Raw genomic sequence first — 15,888 nt, 5'->3', positions numbered from 1 at the left:
GAGGGGGCGGGGATGAACAGTGGGCACGGGATTGTTTGAGTAGGGAAGTGGGCCCCAGTGGGGGCAGTGGGCCTGTTTTTTAAGCTCCTCTTTTTCTTCTTTAGTTTTCTCGGTCTCTTCCCGTGGGCCCAATCTCCTTCCCACGCCTCAAAGCTGCAAAGCACTTGTGTTGGTCCTTTGATCTTGTACGATCCATTCTTCTTCTTCTTTTATAATTCACGCTTATCAAATTTATCTCATTTTAAAATGCAATATTCAGATAATCTGTTTATTAAATTATTTACTTTTTAGGGCATGGCACGTCATAAATTATTCAATAATACATGAATCAGAATGTTTATAATAAATAAATATTAGCAAAACACGTGACAACCCATAAAATATAATTCCATCTTGTAATTAATTAATTAATTTTAGAGACGTACTTTACTTTATTTTCTATTAAAGATAATTTTTTAATATACATTACCTTAATTATTTTTCTTGATTAATAAATTTGTAATCCACCAAAGGGCTGCAGCATAATGGAAAGGTAATTATTAGTTATGTGCGTAGAAATGCACATGAGTGCGTCTTCGTTGCAGTCAACTTTGTCATCCTTACTAAAAGCTAATCAATTACATTAATCTCATGGTTAGCGCTTCAATATCTCAAAGTTATCAAGAAATAAAAAAAGCCAAAATGACTCAAAGCTGTAAATATGATTTCCCACTAAATTTCCCTTTTCCGGTGAATTTGAATAATGCTGCAAAATTTTGAGCCTAAGTTTTTTGCAGGTAGCCTTTGACAACAAGTTTGCATGAAAATGTGAAAGCATGGAGTGGATAGGGAAAGACCTTTCGGCCCCACTTTTAAAGAAACCCGGAATATTTGCATCGATTTCTGAAATTATATATATATATATAAAGGGACTTGAAAATTGAAGCCAAATTTAATTAATTAATCATTTAGGGAAAAGGAGGTTAATGAGAATATTTGGGGATCTTAATGAAAATTACCCATTATTATTAGGCATGGTTTTCTGTCAATGAAACCGCAGGACCCATTTTCATCATTTTATTCACTAAAGCAGCCTAATTGACAAATTTAACACCCAAATTCAAATGTGGATCATATTGTAATGGTAATATGTTTTTACAAAAATACCATGATCCATAAACTCGTACAAAGCACCAAATGGACCACGTACGTGCTTTTCAAAATAACCCAAATCAAGCAATTGCTGTAAAAATAAAAAATAAAAAAATCTGTCAAATGATAGAAATATAACTGATAAAAGTCGAAGTGTTCGATTACAACAGCCACAAAGGCAAACAATCACTTGAACTCATATTTAGACCCAATATAGGTTTCAAGGACCCAAACAAAGGCAAACAATTGTTGTATTTAAAGTACATGGTAAATTTTACATTTACGGGAAAAGTAGAGGAAGTTAAAAGATGAGTGTTAGAATCACTTAGTGACATTAAAAGGAAGAACAACATTTTGGATAAACTATATTCTAAAGTTAGTTCACATTACATTAGTGTGAAAATTCGGGAAAGTTAAATGTTTAATTCAAAAAAGAAAAAAAGATCAAAGTAATTCTTTCTTTTTACTTTTCCGGAGCTGAATCAAATCACTTTTGACCTGTGCACCATCCCACTTGATTAACAAACCCTTTAATCATCGCTCCCCAAAAAGACATGAACTGTCCAAATTATACTCAATTACCATCCTAATTATGCCTCCAAACATCTCAAATTAAACGCAAAATAATAAATAAATAAATAAATGTGTTCAGAATATAAATGATGTTGGTGTTTTCTGCAAATTCACATATGATTTCATTCAGTACAAATTTTTTTTATTTAGGTCACATCTCACATGCACACCAATAATAACAAAAACTTTTAAACTAGTGTGAGAAATGTGCACTAGAAGTTCAAATAGGCTTTTAAGCCAAAACAAAAACTCTGCCACACCTGGAAAGAACATCGCCTTAATCAGAGGAAATTAAGCCACAGCTCTATCCAACCAAAGATTCTTCCAAAGATATGATCATTTTTCTCACTTTGGCTCCCAAGTCAAGTCACCAAGACAGCCAAACATATTTTATAAGGGCTACAGCTCATGCAGGTTCAGAGAGTGAGCAGACACAGCAGCACAGACAAACAAAAAGAAGAAACAAAAGCCATTAAAGTAAAGCTTTGAATAAGTGGACACATTTTTTACCATCTTCTTCATTTTGTCAGTTCCTCATGTTTCAGTGTGAAACCACACTACCTCCCAAGAAAAAAAATAATTCAGAATTCAGATTGTGCAGATGAGGTTTTGGCTTAATGCATCCTCTAAATTTGGCTTTACTTGATCAAATGCAAACATAAAGTTTTGCTTCTGAAACTCAATATAAAGTTGAATTGAAACCCAACTGATTTTTTATGTAGGCAGAAGCTGTACTGGACTTGTGGTCTTTGTAGTGACCCATTAGAGAAAAACTTGTATATCACTGTTTTGTTGTTCCCAATTAAGTGTGTCCCGTCATGCGTGATAAGAATTTCACATAACAAAGCGTGATTGAATGCAAATAACAAAATAATGTTATCACCGTAACTCATTCTCCACCATTTATTGAACTCAGAGTTAGACATGAAAATAGTATGGTTTTGCAGAGCTGCAGGGAAACCTCAAACCAAGGAGCTTTCTTTGTGGTGAAATATTGTATGGGAACTGTGTTTTACACCAATTGGGGGCGTGCCTGATTTGCTATGGATAAAAGTAGTTTAATGATAGGAGGGGAGGTACCACTCTTGTTGCACAAATTTATTGCTCTCTTTAAGAAATGGCACCAATGATTTTGAGAAAATTATTTTCCATTTCTAAGGTTTTGATAATAACTTTTGCTAAAGTAAGTTGTCCACACATGTACAAACAACAACAGACAACCTTGTGACCCTAGCATTTAGTAATCTTGTTGTATGTTTTGAGTCATGCTTCGCCAATGAAATAGTTTTTTTTTTTTTCTTTCCGAGATGTCCTGTTTCTTTTTCTTTTTTAGTAAATAGTACCAATAATAAAGTTGAAATAAATGAGAGTATGGGTGAGTCGAGGCTTTGGGAGACAGAATTTCAGACTCTTTCGTACATAGTGTTGAATTAGGAGAGTTCTTAGCCTGTTTGCGTGTGAAAACATTGCAGAAAAAATGGTCGATTTGTTTTGGTAAAGACCTGGCAGCCAAATGGGCAAAGCAGAGAAGTCTGAACCCTAGTTGTTCGTATTTACACACTGATAATTATCTTACAAATAACTCAATAATATCAACAACGGGGTCCTTAATGAAGGAGTGTTTTAACTTGCAGATCAGTAATCTCACGTTCAAAATCCTAATAAAAAAGTTTTTAACAGTATTTAAAAAAAAAGTCTAATAGTGTATTGTCTAGGGCACAAAGTGGGTTGGCTATATGGTAGATTACTCTGTTTGGTAAATTAAAATGAAACAAGGGATGTGCCTAATTTCTGTGAGCAAGCCACTGACTGATTGATTGATTGATAGATGGAAGGACTGATCGAAATTGAAGTAACCCTGCCACTCTCTTACTAACTTACCCTCACATGACCATTGGAAACATAGGATTGACTGGACTCTTCGGCCCAATTACGCAAGTACATGAATTGATAAAAATATTCCTTTGGGTTTTTTTGTCCTTTTCTCCTCTTTGATTATGTTTACATGCATAACCAAAAGCTCAACCATCAACACCAAAGAAACCAAACCGAAAAGAAAAATGACGATCAAAAGAGCAAAGAAAGAAGGTGAAAATGAGAAAAACATACAAGAAAGAAACACATCGATGACCCATCTTGGAGTTTGTGGCCTGACCAGAGGGCCAAGAATTTGTCTTATCTTGCTCCTTGGGATAGCCCACCTCCAACCCATCGGACCTCACTTCATGCCACTGTTTATTATATGCTTCCCTTTGCTTTGGGTTTTGGGCTCTTAACGCCCCATGAAATTTCTTGAGGAGGAATTCTATTGGGGCTATACTGAGGTTAGGAAAAACAGAGAAGAAGAATATGAGGACAACTTGATCCAATTGTAAAATGACTTTAATAGTCTACATTACAACTTTAAATTTTTTATTTTTTAGTATAATTTTTAAAGAGAACAATATGAGATGAGAGAGTAAGAGCAATTGCCACGGCTGGCGACACCCGCCAGTGAAAGCAACAGGCTAAGAAAGAAATCATACATTAGACATTGGCAACTAAATTTGCAATTCCAAACATGTAATCTAAAAGAAGCCAATTCCTTTTGTTGGTTGAATTTAACAACAATGGTTGGAGAGTATATTACATCCCTCAATATATATATATATATATATATTTCATTAATGTACATACTTCTCATGCTTCAAGTTACATGAAATTTGAATTTGGGTACTTTAAAGCCATAAGGTCTTTAATTTAATTTAAGCCAAGTGCCAACTCAAAACTTCATCCCACCTTTCATGTTCCTTTCATGTTTTCACAAATTTTTTATGCTCACCATCATAATATTTTGGCCTTGTTGCGGTTCGGTTACTACAATTTTTCAATAAAATTGTAAATCAACCGACATATTACGGTATGGTAAAAAGAAGAACTATAAACCGACCGACATATTGCATTATACCGCAATTGTCGGTATAGAGAACAACATAACTTTACAGAACTTTATATCAACAAAAAAAGAGTTTGCTTGTGCTTAAAAATATTGTTGAAATAAGCATAACTTTCTATCATCGTCAATGATTCTTTAACTCATATACGGAGAGAATGAACTTTATTATTAAAAATAATCAAAGACAATCCACAATCCTGCTAATGCACAATTAATCAACTAAATAGTTGATTGCAAGCTAGAGATTATCTCAGCTAACCCACTAATAACAACCTAACAAAATTACCAACACAACCGATGAGTTTGCATTACTAATTGAAACCGAGGTTCCTACTAGATAAAGTTAATTATTCACTAAATATTCAAATGATATTTCTTTACGGCCGAGATTTTAAAAAAATCAACAACAAAGGAAACTTCAAAGAGATTTGCAGAGAATACATTTCATTAGTAATACATTCAATCAAAGCCTAGGTGAGTCCCATAGAGAGGAAGAAGATGAGAGAGAAGGGAAGAATAAAAAGAAAAAGAAGAAGAAAAGAAGAAGAGAGAATAGAGAAAGATTCATCTAAATGATGAAGTCTAGCCTTTGTAAGTTAATAAAAAATATTTATAAGTATTTATTTTAATAATTAATTACATTATATTGCGGTTTGCATTATACCACATTATTTGAATATGTGAAACCGCATATTACAGTTGGTTCTATAAATCGCATATTGTGGTCAATTTTCGTGATAAAACCTCAATCGGTATTTTCAATCTAAAATGCCAGCTCTACTATCACATGTTCCTAGACCATTCCCCATTTTAAAGCAGAATAATGTTAGAGAGATTATTATTATTTTTTTTTTTTCATTACATAATAAATCAACCAAAAACTGCTGTTGTTTCTTTTCAATCCAAAACACATACAAACAAAAACTGTCCTGATAATAATTGACACATATTCCATTTTCTGACATACACAATTTGTGAAATTTTCCATAATTGGAAAAAGGAAAAGCATCGACGACTAACGTGCGCCGGGTGTGTAGTATAGTTGGCTCATTTAGCGTGTTCTTTATGAAGTAAGGTAATATTAAGATAAGAAGAAACTAAACTAGTCCCATTTCGCGCTCTCTCCTTCCTTTTTCCGGCAAAGCCTCTTCATTTCCCTTAAACCATTGTCAGAGTACGGTACTCTCTCTCTCTCTCTCTCTCTCTCTCTCTCTCTCTCTCTCTCTATGAGATTATTTTATCTTGGTTCATGTTCTACATGGAAATAGATACAGACTGTAATGGCTATCTGAATCATATGGTTCCATCAAGATAATGAGCTTGGCGTTTGCTAGTTAGTTGCAGAGTTTCAGGAATTCTTAGGGTTCTAAGAAAGACTCTGTTTTAGTGAGGTTGGTTTGGTCAAGAAAGAAATTTTTGGTTATTTTCATATGGCTTGATCAAGAGATGACGAGCTTGGATTTTGTTAGTCAGGTGCAGAGTATCGTGGATCTAGTGCAAGAAACTGTTTTGATGAGCTTGGTTTAGTCAAGGTTGAATCTTTTTGGGTATTTAGATAAGAAAAAAGTGGTTTGTGCATATCTTTCGTGTTCTTTGTCATATACCCGAGTTTTCTAAACTGGCGTTTTTATTTGTTTCTGGTGTGGATGCTTGTAGCTTATGCACAGAAATATGATGAATTGGGTTTTTCTTCTTCTTCTTCTTCTTCTCTACAAGCGGGTTTGTAATTGTTTATTTATTTTCTTGATTCAGGTTTGTGATATATTTTCATCGTGTTTGTATCTGAAAATGGGGGCCGGAAGGAAAACAGAGACCTTTACTGCACCGCCTAATCAAGGCCTGGCAACCTACACTGCATCCATGAGAAATTTGGTCAAGAAACACCTCGGTGGAGTCATATTTGGTTGCAAGGACATCACAATCGATGAATGTCTATCTAAACAACTCTTTGGTCAGTGTTCTGAACTTTTTTGCACGTTTTGGTATTGAACTTCATGTCATGTGCACCAATTTGTTCTTATCTATGTTGTTCCCAGTGCATTGCCATCTTCACCTTAAATTCCCTTTTAATGAGCCCCAAAGTATTGTAGCCTGATTTATCGAATACACAAAACTTTCTGCAAATAATGAACTTTTTGTCTGTTGATTTTGTGCACTACTACTGCTCATTTCATGTTATAGTTTTAGTTTTGGGGCCACGAACTCATGAGATGAATTCAATTTCTTTCAGGCTTACCAGCTGCACACTTTCTATATGTACAGAACATTTCTCCTGGCTTGCCACTTTTTCTCTTCAATTACACTGATAGGAAACTTCATGGAATCTATGAGGCTGCTGGCTATGGGCAAATGAATATCAATCCCTGTGGATGGACCACTGATGGTTCAAATACTACGCCATTTCCTGCACAGGTATTAAATAAAATTTTCTTCAAAATTGGTATAATTGTCCTGATTTATAATATCATCTTAGGAAAACAGGTTCTTAGTCAAGAAAAGGATTTTATACTGATATATTATGTTTCTACATTAAGGTTAAGTTCCGTGCTCGGCTGCACTGCCGGCCACTGCCTGAAAGTCAGTTTAGAGAGATAATTGCCGACAACTACTACAATGAGTTTCATTTCTGGTTTGAGCTTGATCTCGCTCAAACAAGTAAGCTCACATCTAAGTTAGCATCTGGAGCAGTTGCTCCAAGTACTCCTGCACTACAGAGATATAAGGGAGCATCTGTGGCAGTTTCTCCAAGTCCTTCCGTACCTCAGAAATCTAAGTTAGCATCTGTAGAAGTTACTCCAAGGACTTCTGCACCTCAGATATCTAAGTTAGCATCTGTAGGAGTTGCTCCAAGGACTTCTGAACCACAGAAAACACTGAATTGGAGAAGTTGTTTTGTGGCTCTTCCCTCGCATGACACAATAGAGGAACCTGAGTGGCTTGAACAACTTACATCAGAGGCTGAGGATTTGAGTAATTCATGTCAGAATTTGGATGTCCCAATTTCGTTTGGAAGATACGATCCATTCAAACCCCAATTAGATGTGAAGGATGCTGAACAAGTGGGGCAGGAACGTGTATACAAAAAACTGAAAGATTTAGCGATCCATGATAATCTTAACAATGAATGTCAAGACATGTCTTTGTCAGGAGACGTTGAAGATAGTGTTGCAGGAAGTTCTCACTCTTCGTTTGATCAAAGAAGCAGAGAGAGTCTTTGCTCCTTGTCTGCACAGAAGAGTGGAGAGATCCCCCTATCCTTGTTTGAGCATCAGGCACTCATAGCTAAGGTACATGATGATTTAGTAGTTTCATGAAATATAAGCTCTAATGCTAGGTATCCCTGTTTGTTTTCTTTTTAACAACCACAATTATGTATTATATTATTCGTATCAGTTGATTGAAGAGGTGGGAGAGCTAAAGGCTTTTAAGACAGAACAATCTCAGAAGATTAGCTATTTGGAGTACAAGCTGGTACTTAATACAATGCTAAACATTGCTCTCTCTGTTTCCTTACTTTATGTATTGGCACTGAATTGGTCCAAGTCATTTTGATTCAAACATGAAGAAATAAAGCCTTTTTCTCATCATTGATCTTACTTCGGTATTTCAGGAGCAGGCAGAGACTGAAATTCAACGCTTGAAAGTTTGGTTTGAAGATTGAATCTGAGTTAGTACACTACTTGTGAGCATTAAGTTGTATGCTTTGAGCAATGCTTGTGGATGCATAGTATACCACTGTAAAGTTTCATTCTCTCTTGGGCTGTATGAGTTAATTAGTAGCAATTATAGAGTTGACATTATATGATGTATGAGTTAGTCAAGGATTAAATGTGCTTTGCTCTGGGGCCTTTGGTAGACATGGCAGGCCACTTACAATTAGAATTCTTATTAACCCATCAATACTATGAGCTTTTGCTTGTCTACAAGTGCCTAAGCTTTGATTTAACGTTTTTTTCTTTTGGTCGAAAAAGCTTTGATTAACTTGATCAACAAGTTAATCGACTTCTTATCGTGGGTATTAGGTTGTAAATGACACCATTGCAACTACAAGTTCTCACAATAATGTCATAACAAGTTTCAGCATACATGAAGGATTAAGGAATCATCCTTTTCTTTTTCCTGTCGATAAGAATCAAGAATGCATGAGGCAAAAGAACCGGGCTTTATTTTGCTACTTGGAATAAAACCTCTGGTATTTGGACCAAATCACGTTCTTCAGTATTTGGGCCTCGTTCTTGCAAAGTCTCCATTTGCATTTGTCTTTTTGGTCAAATATGTGCTTTTTCTTTTTTTGCTTTTCCTCCTGAGGAGGTTTTGCTGAAATAATAAATTCAGAGGTTGCCATAGTGCTCCATCACTTTTACCTCTTGGTTGGAAATCAGGCTAAAAAATCAAAACATGATTGGGCAAAGTGGCACTGCAATTTGAAACATGCATTCTAAATGAAGCCAATTCCTTGTTTTGGTTGAACTGATACCTTAAAGCCACAGGGACTACAATTTAATATAGAGCTATATAAGCTAATGCCAGCTCAGAACTTCCTCTCACCACTCCTTTTCTTTTCCCATTTGTCGACAATTATTTGATGCTCACAACATCATACTATTTTGGCCTACATCGATCACATGGGACACTCATATGTTCCAAGATCATTCCCCATTTGACAAAAAGGAATAATGCTAGAGATAATTTTTTTTAATGACATTGCTTTGCTTTTTATTATTATTTTAATAAAAGTGATATTAGATATGGAGATTTAGACACAGAACTTTAGGTGCACGAATAATTACTTTTAACCACTTAAACTACAAGTTCTTTTGCAATTAACCACTTTAGCTAGAGGCCAATGTACAATCATATTGCTTTGGTTTTTTTTTTTAAGAATAAAATAAAATACGATAGTCTAAACTATAAGATGGAGAGAGTTTCTCAAACACATTCAGCGAGTTCGAATTTGAGACTACTATCTAGCAAATCAAAATCCTTTTTCGCTAGACTAGACCGCTAGCCATATTGTTTTGTTAAGTGGTAAGTTAACATGCACAATTTGCAAATTTACAAACTTGGCCCTAGTAGGAATTCTCTTCCAAGTGTTGGCTTTCAAGTCTGAATCTCCCACCTCGTATGATTAAAAAAGTTAAAACATTGCGAATTCACAAATTTGCTATAAAAAGCATTGAGCACTAAAGTGCGCCGGGGGTGTAGTTAGTTGGCTCATTTACTGTGTGCGGTTTTACAAGACAAGCTCAAGCTCGTTCTATTTCGCGCTCTCGCATTCCTTTTCTCGGCAAAAAGCTTGTTCATCTTCCATAAACGCTCGTCACAGTCACAGTACGGTACGCTCTCTCTCATTTGTTTCTCTCTTGGTTCGCATTCTACATAGAAAGTGATACATTTTAATGTACTGGGTATCTGAATCATATGGTTTGATCAAAATGACCAGCTTCGCTCTCGTTAGCTAGTTGCAGAGTTCCATGGATTCTTAGGGTTCTTGGTCTAAGAAACTGTTTTGATGTCCTTGGCTTGATAAAGCTAAAAACTTATTGGTGATTTCGATGGATTAAAGTGGTTTGTGCATATATTTCGTTTTTTCTTTCATGAATAACTCGAGTTTTCAATTTCAAATGGCGTTTTTTATTGTATATTGGTTCTGAAACTGGGGATGCTTATTTCTTTTAGCTGTTTTGTATTTACTGTGTTTGCTCATGGCACAGAAATAGGATCATTGGGTTTTGGCTGCAATCCTGAACATAATTATGGCTTGGCTTTGTTGCTTGATTCCATGGGTTTTATGCATTGCTTTAAATTTCCTTTTCATTTGTATAATAACTAATATGCAATCGAACAAAAAGTAAATACCTTTAGCATAGTAGACAATAGTTGGACTTGGTGATAGTACTTAAACCCAATGAAAGCATCATTTTTGCAATATTACTGAGTACAATTTATATATGAAAATTACTTATAAAGGGTATATTCACGCACAAATTAATTATTGCATGACATACCTTACTTGCACACCATGTCTTCGAAAGCATGTTCTTCATACTACGAATTTAAACTCAGCTCCTCTAGAGCCTTACATTAACTGGTTTCTGAACTAGATAAGAGACTGCACTTTTTATTTTTTTCTTTATGCTCTCAATTTTCCAATGTTTTATTCTTGTTTTGTGAGCCTTCCGTTACATATTGTTTCATTCATATTGATCATCTTATTCTTTTTAAAGAAACAAAATGATGACTGATTTCTTCTTGTTACCCATTCAAGTGCTTTCAGCATTGGCTTGTCATAAAAGGAAAGGAATCTGAATAATGAATTGTATTTCAGATTTTGTTCACTATGCCTTTATGCTTAAAACATTTTAGTATATAAATTTTTTCAGAGGAAAAATACAAAAAGAGGAGTAAGAACTAGTACTCGGGATAAGATTCCTCATAGGCCTTCTATCTCCACGCGGCATAAGTATGTCAGCCTTTCAACAAAACAGTTAAAACAAACCAGCAAGAAATGCAGAGTGATTGTTGTATTATGTAGTCGTTTCATAACTTTACTCATTTGAAAAATTTTGCTGATTTCCGATGCATTTGATGGTCCTTTTGGGCTGATTAATATTCCCCTCCTCCCATTCCTGTTTCATTCATTTGGTGATAACCTGTATTGGATCACATATGACTCTGTCTATAGCACATGACCTTTATTTCTTTTTCAGGTTCATGATATAATTTCCTCCTCTTTGCATCAGAAAATGGGGGCTGGAAGGAAAACACAGACCTTTACTACACCTCATACTGAAGACCTGGTACCCTACGGTGCAAACATGAGAAATTTGAGGAAGAATCACCTTGGTGGAGTCATATTTGGTTGCAACAAACTCACAATGGAAGAATGTCTTTTGAAACAACTCTTTGGTCAGTGTCCTGAACTTTACTGCATGTTTTGTTCCTAATTTTTCCATCTCCCGTTTTCAATTTTTAAATTGGTTATTGTATTGTTTTTAACATTTAAACCAGTGGTGTAGTGATATTTGGTATTGAACTTCATCTGCACCGATTTTTCTTCTTTCTGTAGCAAGTGCATTGCCATCTTCACCGTTTTTTGGCCTGCTGCCTCCACCTTAGAGTCCCCTTGTTAATGAACCCCAAAATATTGTAGCTAGCTTTATTCTGTACACAAAACCTTCTTCAAATAATGGACAATTTGTCTGTTACTTCTGTGCACTACTACTGCTTATTTCTTGTTTTAGTTTTCTTTTTCATTCCATGAATTCTATATTCTTTCAGGCTTACCAGCTGCACACTTTCTCCATGTAAAGAATATTTCTCCTGGCTTGCCCCTTTTTCTCTTTAACTATAGTGATAGGAAACTTCATGGAATCTATGAGGCTGCTAGCCACGGCCAAATGAACATTAACCCATATGGATGGACCACTGATGGTTCAGAGAAAACGCAATTTCCTGCTCAGGTATTTAAATAAAAGTTTCTCATAATTGATCTAATTGTGCCGAGTTATAATTTCATCTTAGGAAAAACAAGGTCTTGGTCAAGGAGATGCTTTATACTGATATATTCTGTTTTCTACATTAAGGTTCAAATCCGAGTCCGGCTGCAGTGTCAACCCCTGCTTGAAAGTCAGTTTAAACCGATAATTGTTGACAACTACTACAATCAACGTCATTTCTGGTTTGAGCTTGACCACGCTCAAACAAGTAAGCTGGTATCACTGTTAGCATCTGTGGTGGTCACTCCAAGTACTTTGGTACGACAGAATACATTGAAGTGGAGAAAAAATCTTCAAGCTCTTCCCTCAGATGACAGAATAGAAGAATCTGAAGGGCTTGAACCACTGACTTCAGAATCCAAGCATGTGAATCATTCAAGTTCGAATTTGGATGCCAGAGTCTTATTTGGAAGCAACAACTCATTCAAACCCCAACTAGATGTGAAAGAGGCTGAACAAATGGAGCAAGAACTTATATACATGAAACTGAAAGAGTTAGCACTTCAAAGTAATCTTAAGAATGAAGGTCAAGACCTGTCTTTATCAGGAAATGTTGAAGATCGTGCTGTCTTGAATGAATTGACCTTTGAGGACACAGACAATCCAAGGGAGCAATTGGGTTTTGAGGAGAAGAGGGGAGAAAGTCCTCCCTCCTTGTCTGAACAGAAGAGCGGAGAGAGTCCTTGCTCCTTGTCTGTGCAGAAGAGTGGAGAAAGTCCTCAATCCTTTTCTGACAATCGGGCAATCATAGCTAAGGTAAATGATCATCTTAGTAGTCCACAAACAATCTTAGCTAATGTTAGGTATCCCTGCTAGTTTTCATTATATTTACAACCACTCTCTTAAATATTCAGTTGGTTCAAGAGGTGGAGGAGCTAAAGGCTTTTAAGGCAGAACAATCTATGAAGATTGGTTATTTGGAGCATAAGTTGGTACGTAATACAATACTCTGTTTGTTAAACATTGCCATATTTCTGTTTCTTTACCTTATTTTTTCTGCTGAGCCATCTGAGTAGCCTTTAATAGCATGCATTAAGGATGCATTTTCTCATCATTGGTACTGAATTGTTCCAAGGAATTTTGATTAACACATGAAGCAAGAAAACCTTTTTTTCTTCGGACTTTTTGCTTGAATTGATCACAGACAAAGCTTCAGTTCCAATTTATGTTATTATTTCTGTCTATTGTTTCCATTTGTTATGAACCTTTTATTATATTGAAAATCTAAATAACAATTCAATAAAACCTAATGATAAAGACTGCATATAATATTATAGGCTCTTTGTTTGTCCTTGTTAGTTTCTTCCTCAATCTACGAGGTTGTCGGATAAGAATGCTAGGTCCAGAGTCGATGACTGTGGTGTTTGAATGACATAGGCTTTGTTTAACTTTTGTTTGCAGAAGCATACTCTTGTGAGGAGTTGGGGTTTTTAAGCATCTCCGTTTTGTTTTCGTCAAGTTGTTGAAAGTTTTGGTAGAGAACCGTGCAGTTATGTTTTTAACAATTTCATCTTTCTGTGAGTTAGGGCTTTCCTGTTGTATTGGCCTGTTAGCCAATTATATTATCTTAAGTCGGGAATAAAAGAAAAGATAGATTAATCTGGTCTAGGGAAGGTTTTCGTTGGACATCAAAGTCATAGTATGAAACTGTTAAGTTATGATGATTAAAAGCAACATATGGTACTTGTTTTATTCTTGCTGTTGGCCAAAAAGGGCAAGAGCGGTCTTGTAGAAAAACTTATGATATTCATTTCTTTAGACTTTAAAACTTGCTCCGTGCCCTTATGAAACCATGAACTGTATAATTAATGGTGCATAATCAACTTAATTGATTCTTATTCCTTATTTCTTCTTACTTTGGAATATATACTGACATTTTAGGAGCAGGCAGCAATGGAAATTAAGCACTTAAAAGTTTGTTTAAAGTTGGACTCTGAGCCTACACCTTCCATGTTGGAATCTGAGCCTACACCTTCCATGTTGGAATCTGACGAGAAGGTTGCTGAATCATGTGATCTGCTGCCTCCTGATCCTAACGAGTCAGTGTATCTAGTTGGAGGATATGATGGTGACTCATGGTTATTGGCATTGGATGCTTATTATCCTTATCAGGATATGATAAAATCTCTGAGACCAATGACCTCTGTTCGTTCATATGCCTCTGTTGCACAATTGAATGGTGATCTTTACGTAATTGGTGGTGGCAATAGTCATCTGTGGTACGATACAGGTATTAGCTCTTAGTCAATTTGAAATTTCTTTCTTTCTGGGATTAATACCTTCTTGACATTTTTTGTTGGTCATTCTCTGAAGTTGAGTCATACTGCCCTGCTACTGACGAGTGGAAGTTGTGCCCTTCCTTGAGAGAGAAAAAGGGAAGCTTAGCTGCAGCTACTACGCATAACAAGATTTTTGCCATGGGTGGTGGGAATGGAGTTGATTGCTTTTCAGATGTTGAGATGCTTGATTTAGATGTTGGACGATGGATTCGTACACAGTCAATGTTACAAAAGGTTAAATATTAGGACAATGAAGTCCTTCCTAACTGCACATATTTCTTGTCCTTGAGGCAAAATATGATGTGTTTTCCTTGGCAGAAAATTTACCTCATGGTTCTTGATTTGTGCTTCTTTTATTTTTCCAGCGGTTTGCTCTTGCTGCAGTGGAACTCAATGGTGTGCTTTATGCGACTGGTGGATATGATGGGCATAGTTATTTGAAGTAAGATATTAAATCTCTTTTCTATTGTTTAGTTTTTCTGTGGGTAGATATTGACATCTATATACTCCATGAACTGCATATATGTATTGTCGCTCAATCTAAGGATAAGATACAACTTAAAAGAAGCAAATTATATCTATAACAGCATTAAGGGCAGTAGAAGAATAGAATACCTGCATCTTAAATCCATTATTGTATTCTGAAACTTTGTTTTATCCGTGGCTGACTTGAAATGTTCATATCTCAGGTCTGTTGATAGATTTGACCCCAGAGAACACAGTTGGACAAAAATTGCATCTATGGATTCGAATAGGGGTTGCCATTCACTGGTTGTTTTGAATGAAAAAATGTAAGTATATTTCTTTAATTTTAAAAAAACTACTGAGTATCAATGCATTTAAGAGTGGCAAACTTGTCATTAGGCTTCAAACCCAAGTTTCACTTTTCTTTTGTCGAAATTTGCTGTTTAACCTCTCCCCTTCAAATGGACGTTTACTTTTGCAGATATGCTCTGGGCGGCTTTGATGGAAATGCAATGGTCCCAAGTGTGGAAATTTACGATCCACGGCTTGGGTCATGGATGCCAGGGGAACCGATGAATCACTGTAGGGGATATTCAGCGGCTGCCGTAGTCAAGGACGCCATATATGTAATTGGAGGGGTGAAAGATGGTGACAGCATAGCAGAAACAGTAAGTTTACATGTTGCCCATGCTTTCCAATTTCCATCTCATGGACAGGACTTTTTTGGGTAATTTAGCAGTTTGTATGTAATGACAGGTTGAATGCTACAAGGAGGGGCAAGGTTGGCGGGAGACGACCACGACGGCTATTAGCCAAAGGTGCTTCATGTCTGCCATTGCTTTTTCGACCTGAGCTGATCATGCAATGTTGCATGCTGTTAAGACCATTTCATTTCATAGCGGAGAGTCTTTTGGTTAATCGAACCCGTTATAAAAAAGAGCATGTACATACTGTTGATATTTAATGCATAGAGGAAGGGCTTCTGTTATCAAACGTGGAAAAATAT

The 15,888-nt window shown here is 35.9% G+C and overlaps 1 protein-coding gene across 4 annotated transcripts; it reads left to right on the top strand.

Moving 5' to 3' along the window:
- The first annotated feature begins 9,818 nt into the window (after nt 1-9,818).
- LOC103342905 (influenza virus NS1A-binding protein) lies at nt 9,819-15,875 on the top strand. 4 transcript variants are annotated; one of them, XM_089045273.1, is made up of 11 exons: nt 9,819-9,975; nt 11,350-11,548; nt 11,921-12,102; nt 12,226-12,894; nt 12,993-13,070; nt 14,026-14,368; nt 14,452-14,651; nt 14,783-14,859; nt 15,107-15,208; nt 15,364-15,550; nt 15,639-15,875. In XM_089045273.1, exons 2-11 carry the CDS (start codon nt 11,386-11,388, stop codon nt 15,732-15,734), a joined length of 2,097 nt encoding a protein of 698 aa, XP_088901399.1. In that variant the 5' UTR covers nt 9,819-9,975; nt 11,350-11,385; the 3' UTR covers nt 15,735-15,875. The 4 variants fall into 4 exon arrangements, with proteins under 4 accessions (XP_088901399.1, XP_008244792.2, XP_088901393.1 ...); XM_008246570.2 differs by having other exon boundaries at nt 14,020-14,368; XM_089045267.1 differs by having other exon boundaries at nt 9,849-9,975; nt 11,383-11,548; nt 14,020-14,368.
- Nucleotides 15,876-15,888: the final 13 nt, after the last annotated feature.

Source organism: Prunus mume, linkage group LG1 (genome assembly GCF_029339155.1).
Source record: "Prunus mume cultivar Tortuosa linkage group LG1, ASM2933915v1, whole genome shotgun sequence".
In the NCBI taxonomy this organism is placed as follows: Eukaryota; Viridiplantae; Streptophyta; class Magnoliopsida; order Rosales; family Rosaceae; genus Prunus; species Prunus mume.
Note: the sequence above shows the minus strand (reverse complement) of the source record. Positions and strands in the feature narration are given on the sequence as shown.

Excerpts from the sequence above, each read along its gene's own strand:
- LOC103342905 (XM_008246570.2), top strand. The coding sequence starts at position 11,386 with ATGGGGGCTGGAAGGAAAACACAGACCTTTACTACACCTCATACTGAA. Across the intron at positions 12,103-12,225 it reads AAACGCAATTTCCTGCTCAG|GTTCAAATCCGAGTCCGGCT; the intron begins GTATTTAAATAA and ends TTCTACATTAAG. Across the intron at positions 15,209-15,363 it reads GTTGTTTTGAATGAAAAAAT|ATATGCTCTGGGCGGCTTTG; the intron begins GTAAGTATATTT and ends TTACTTTTGCAG.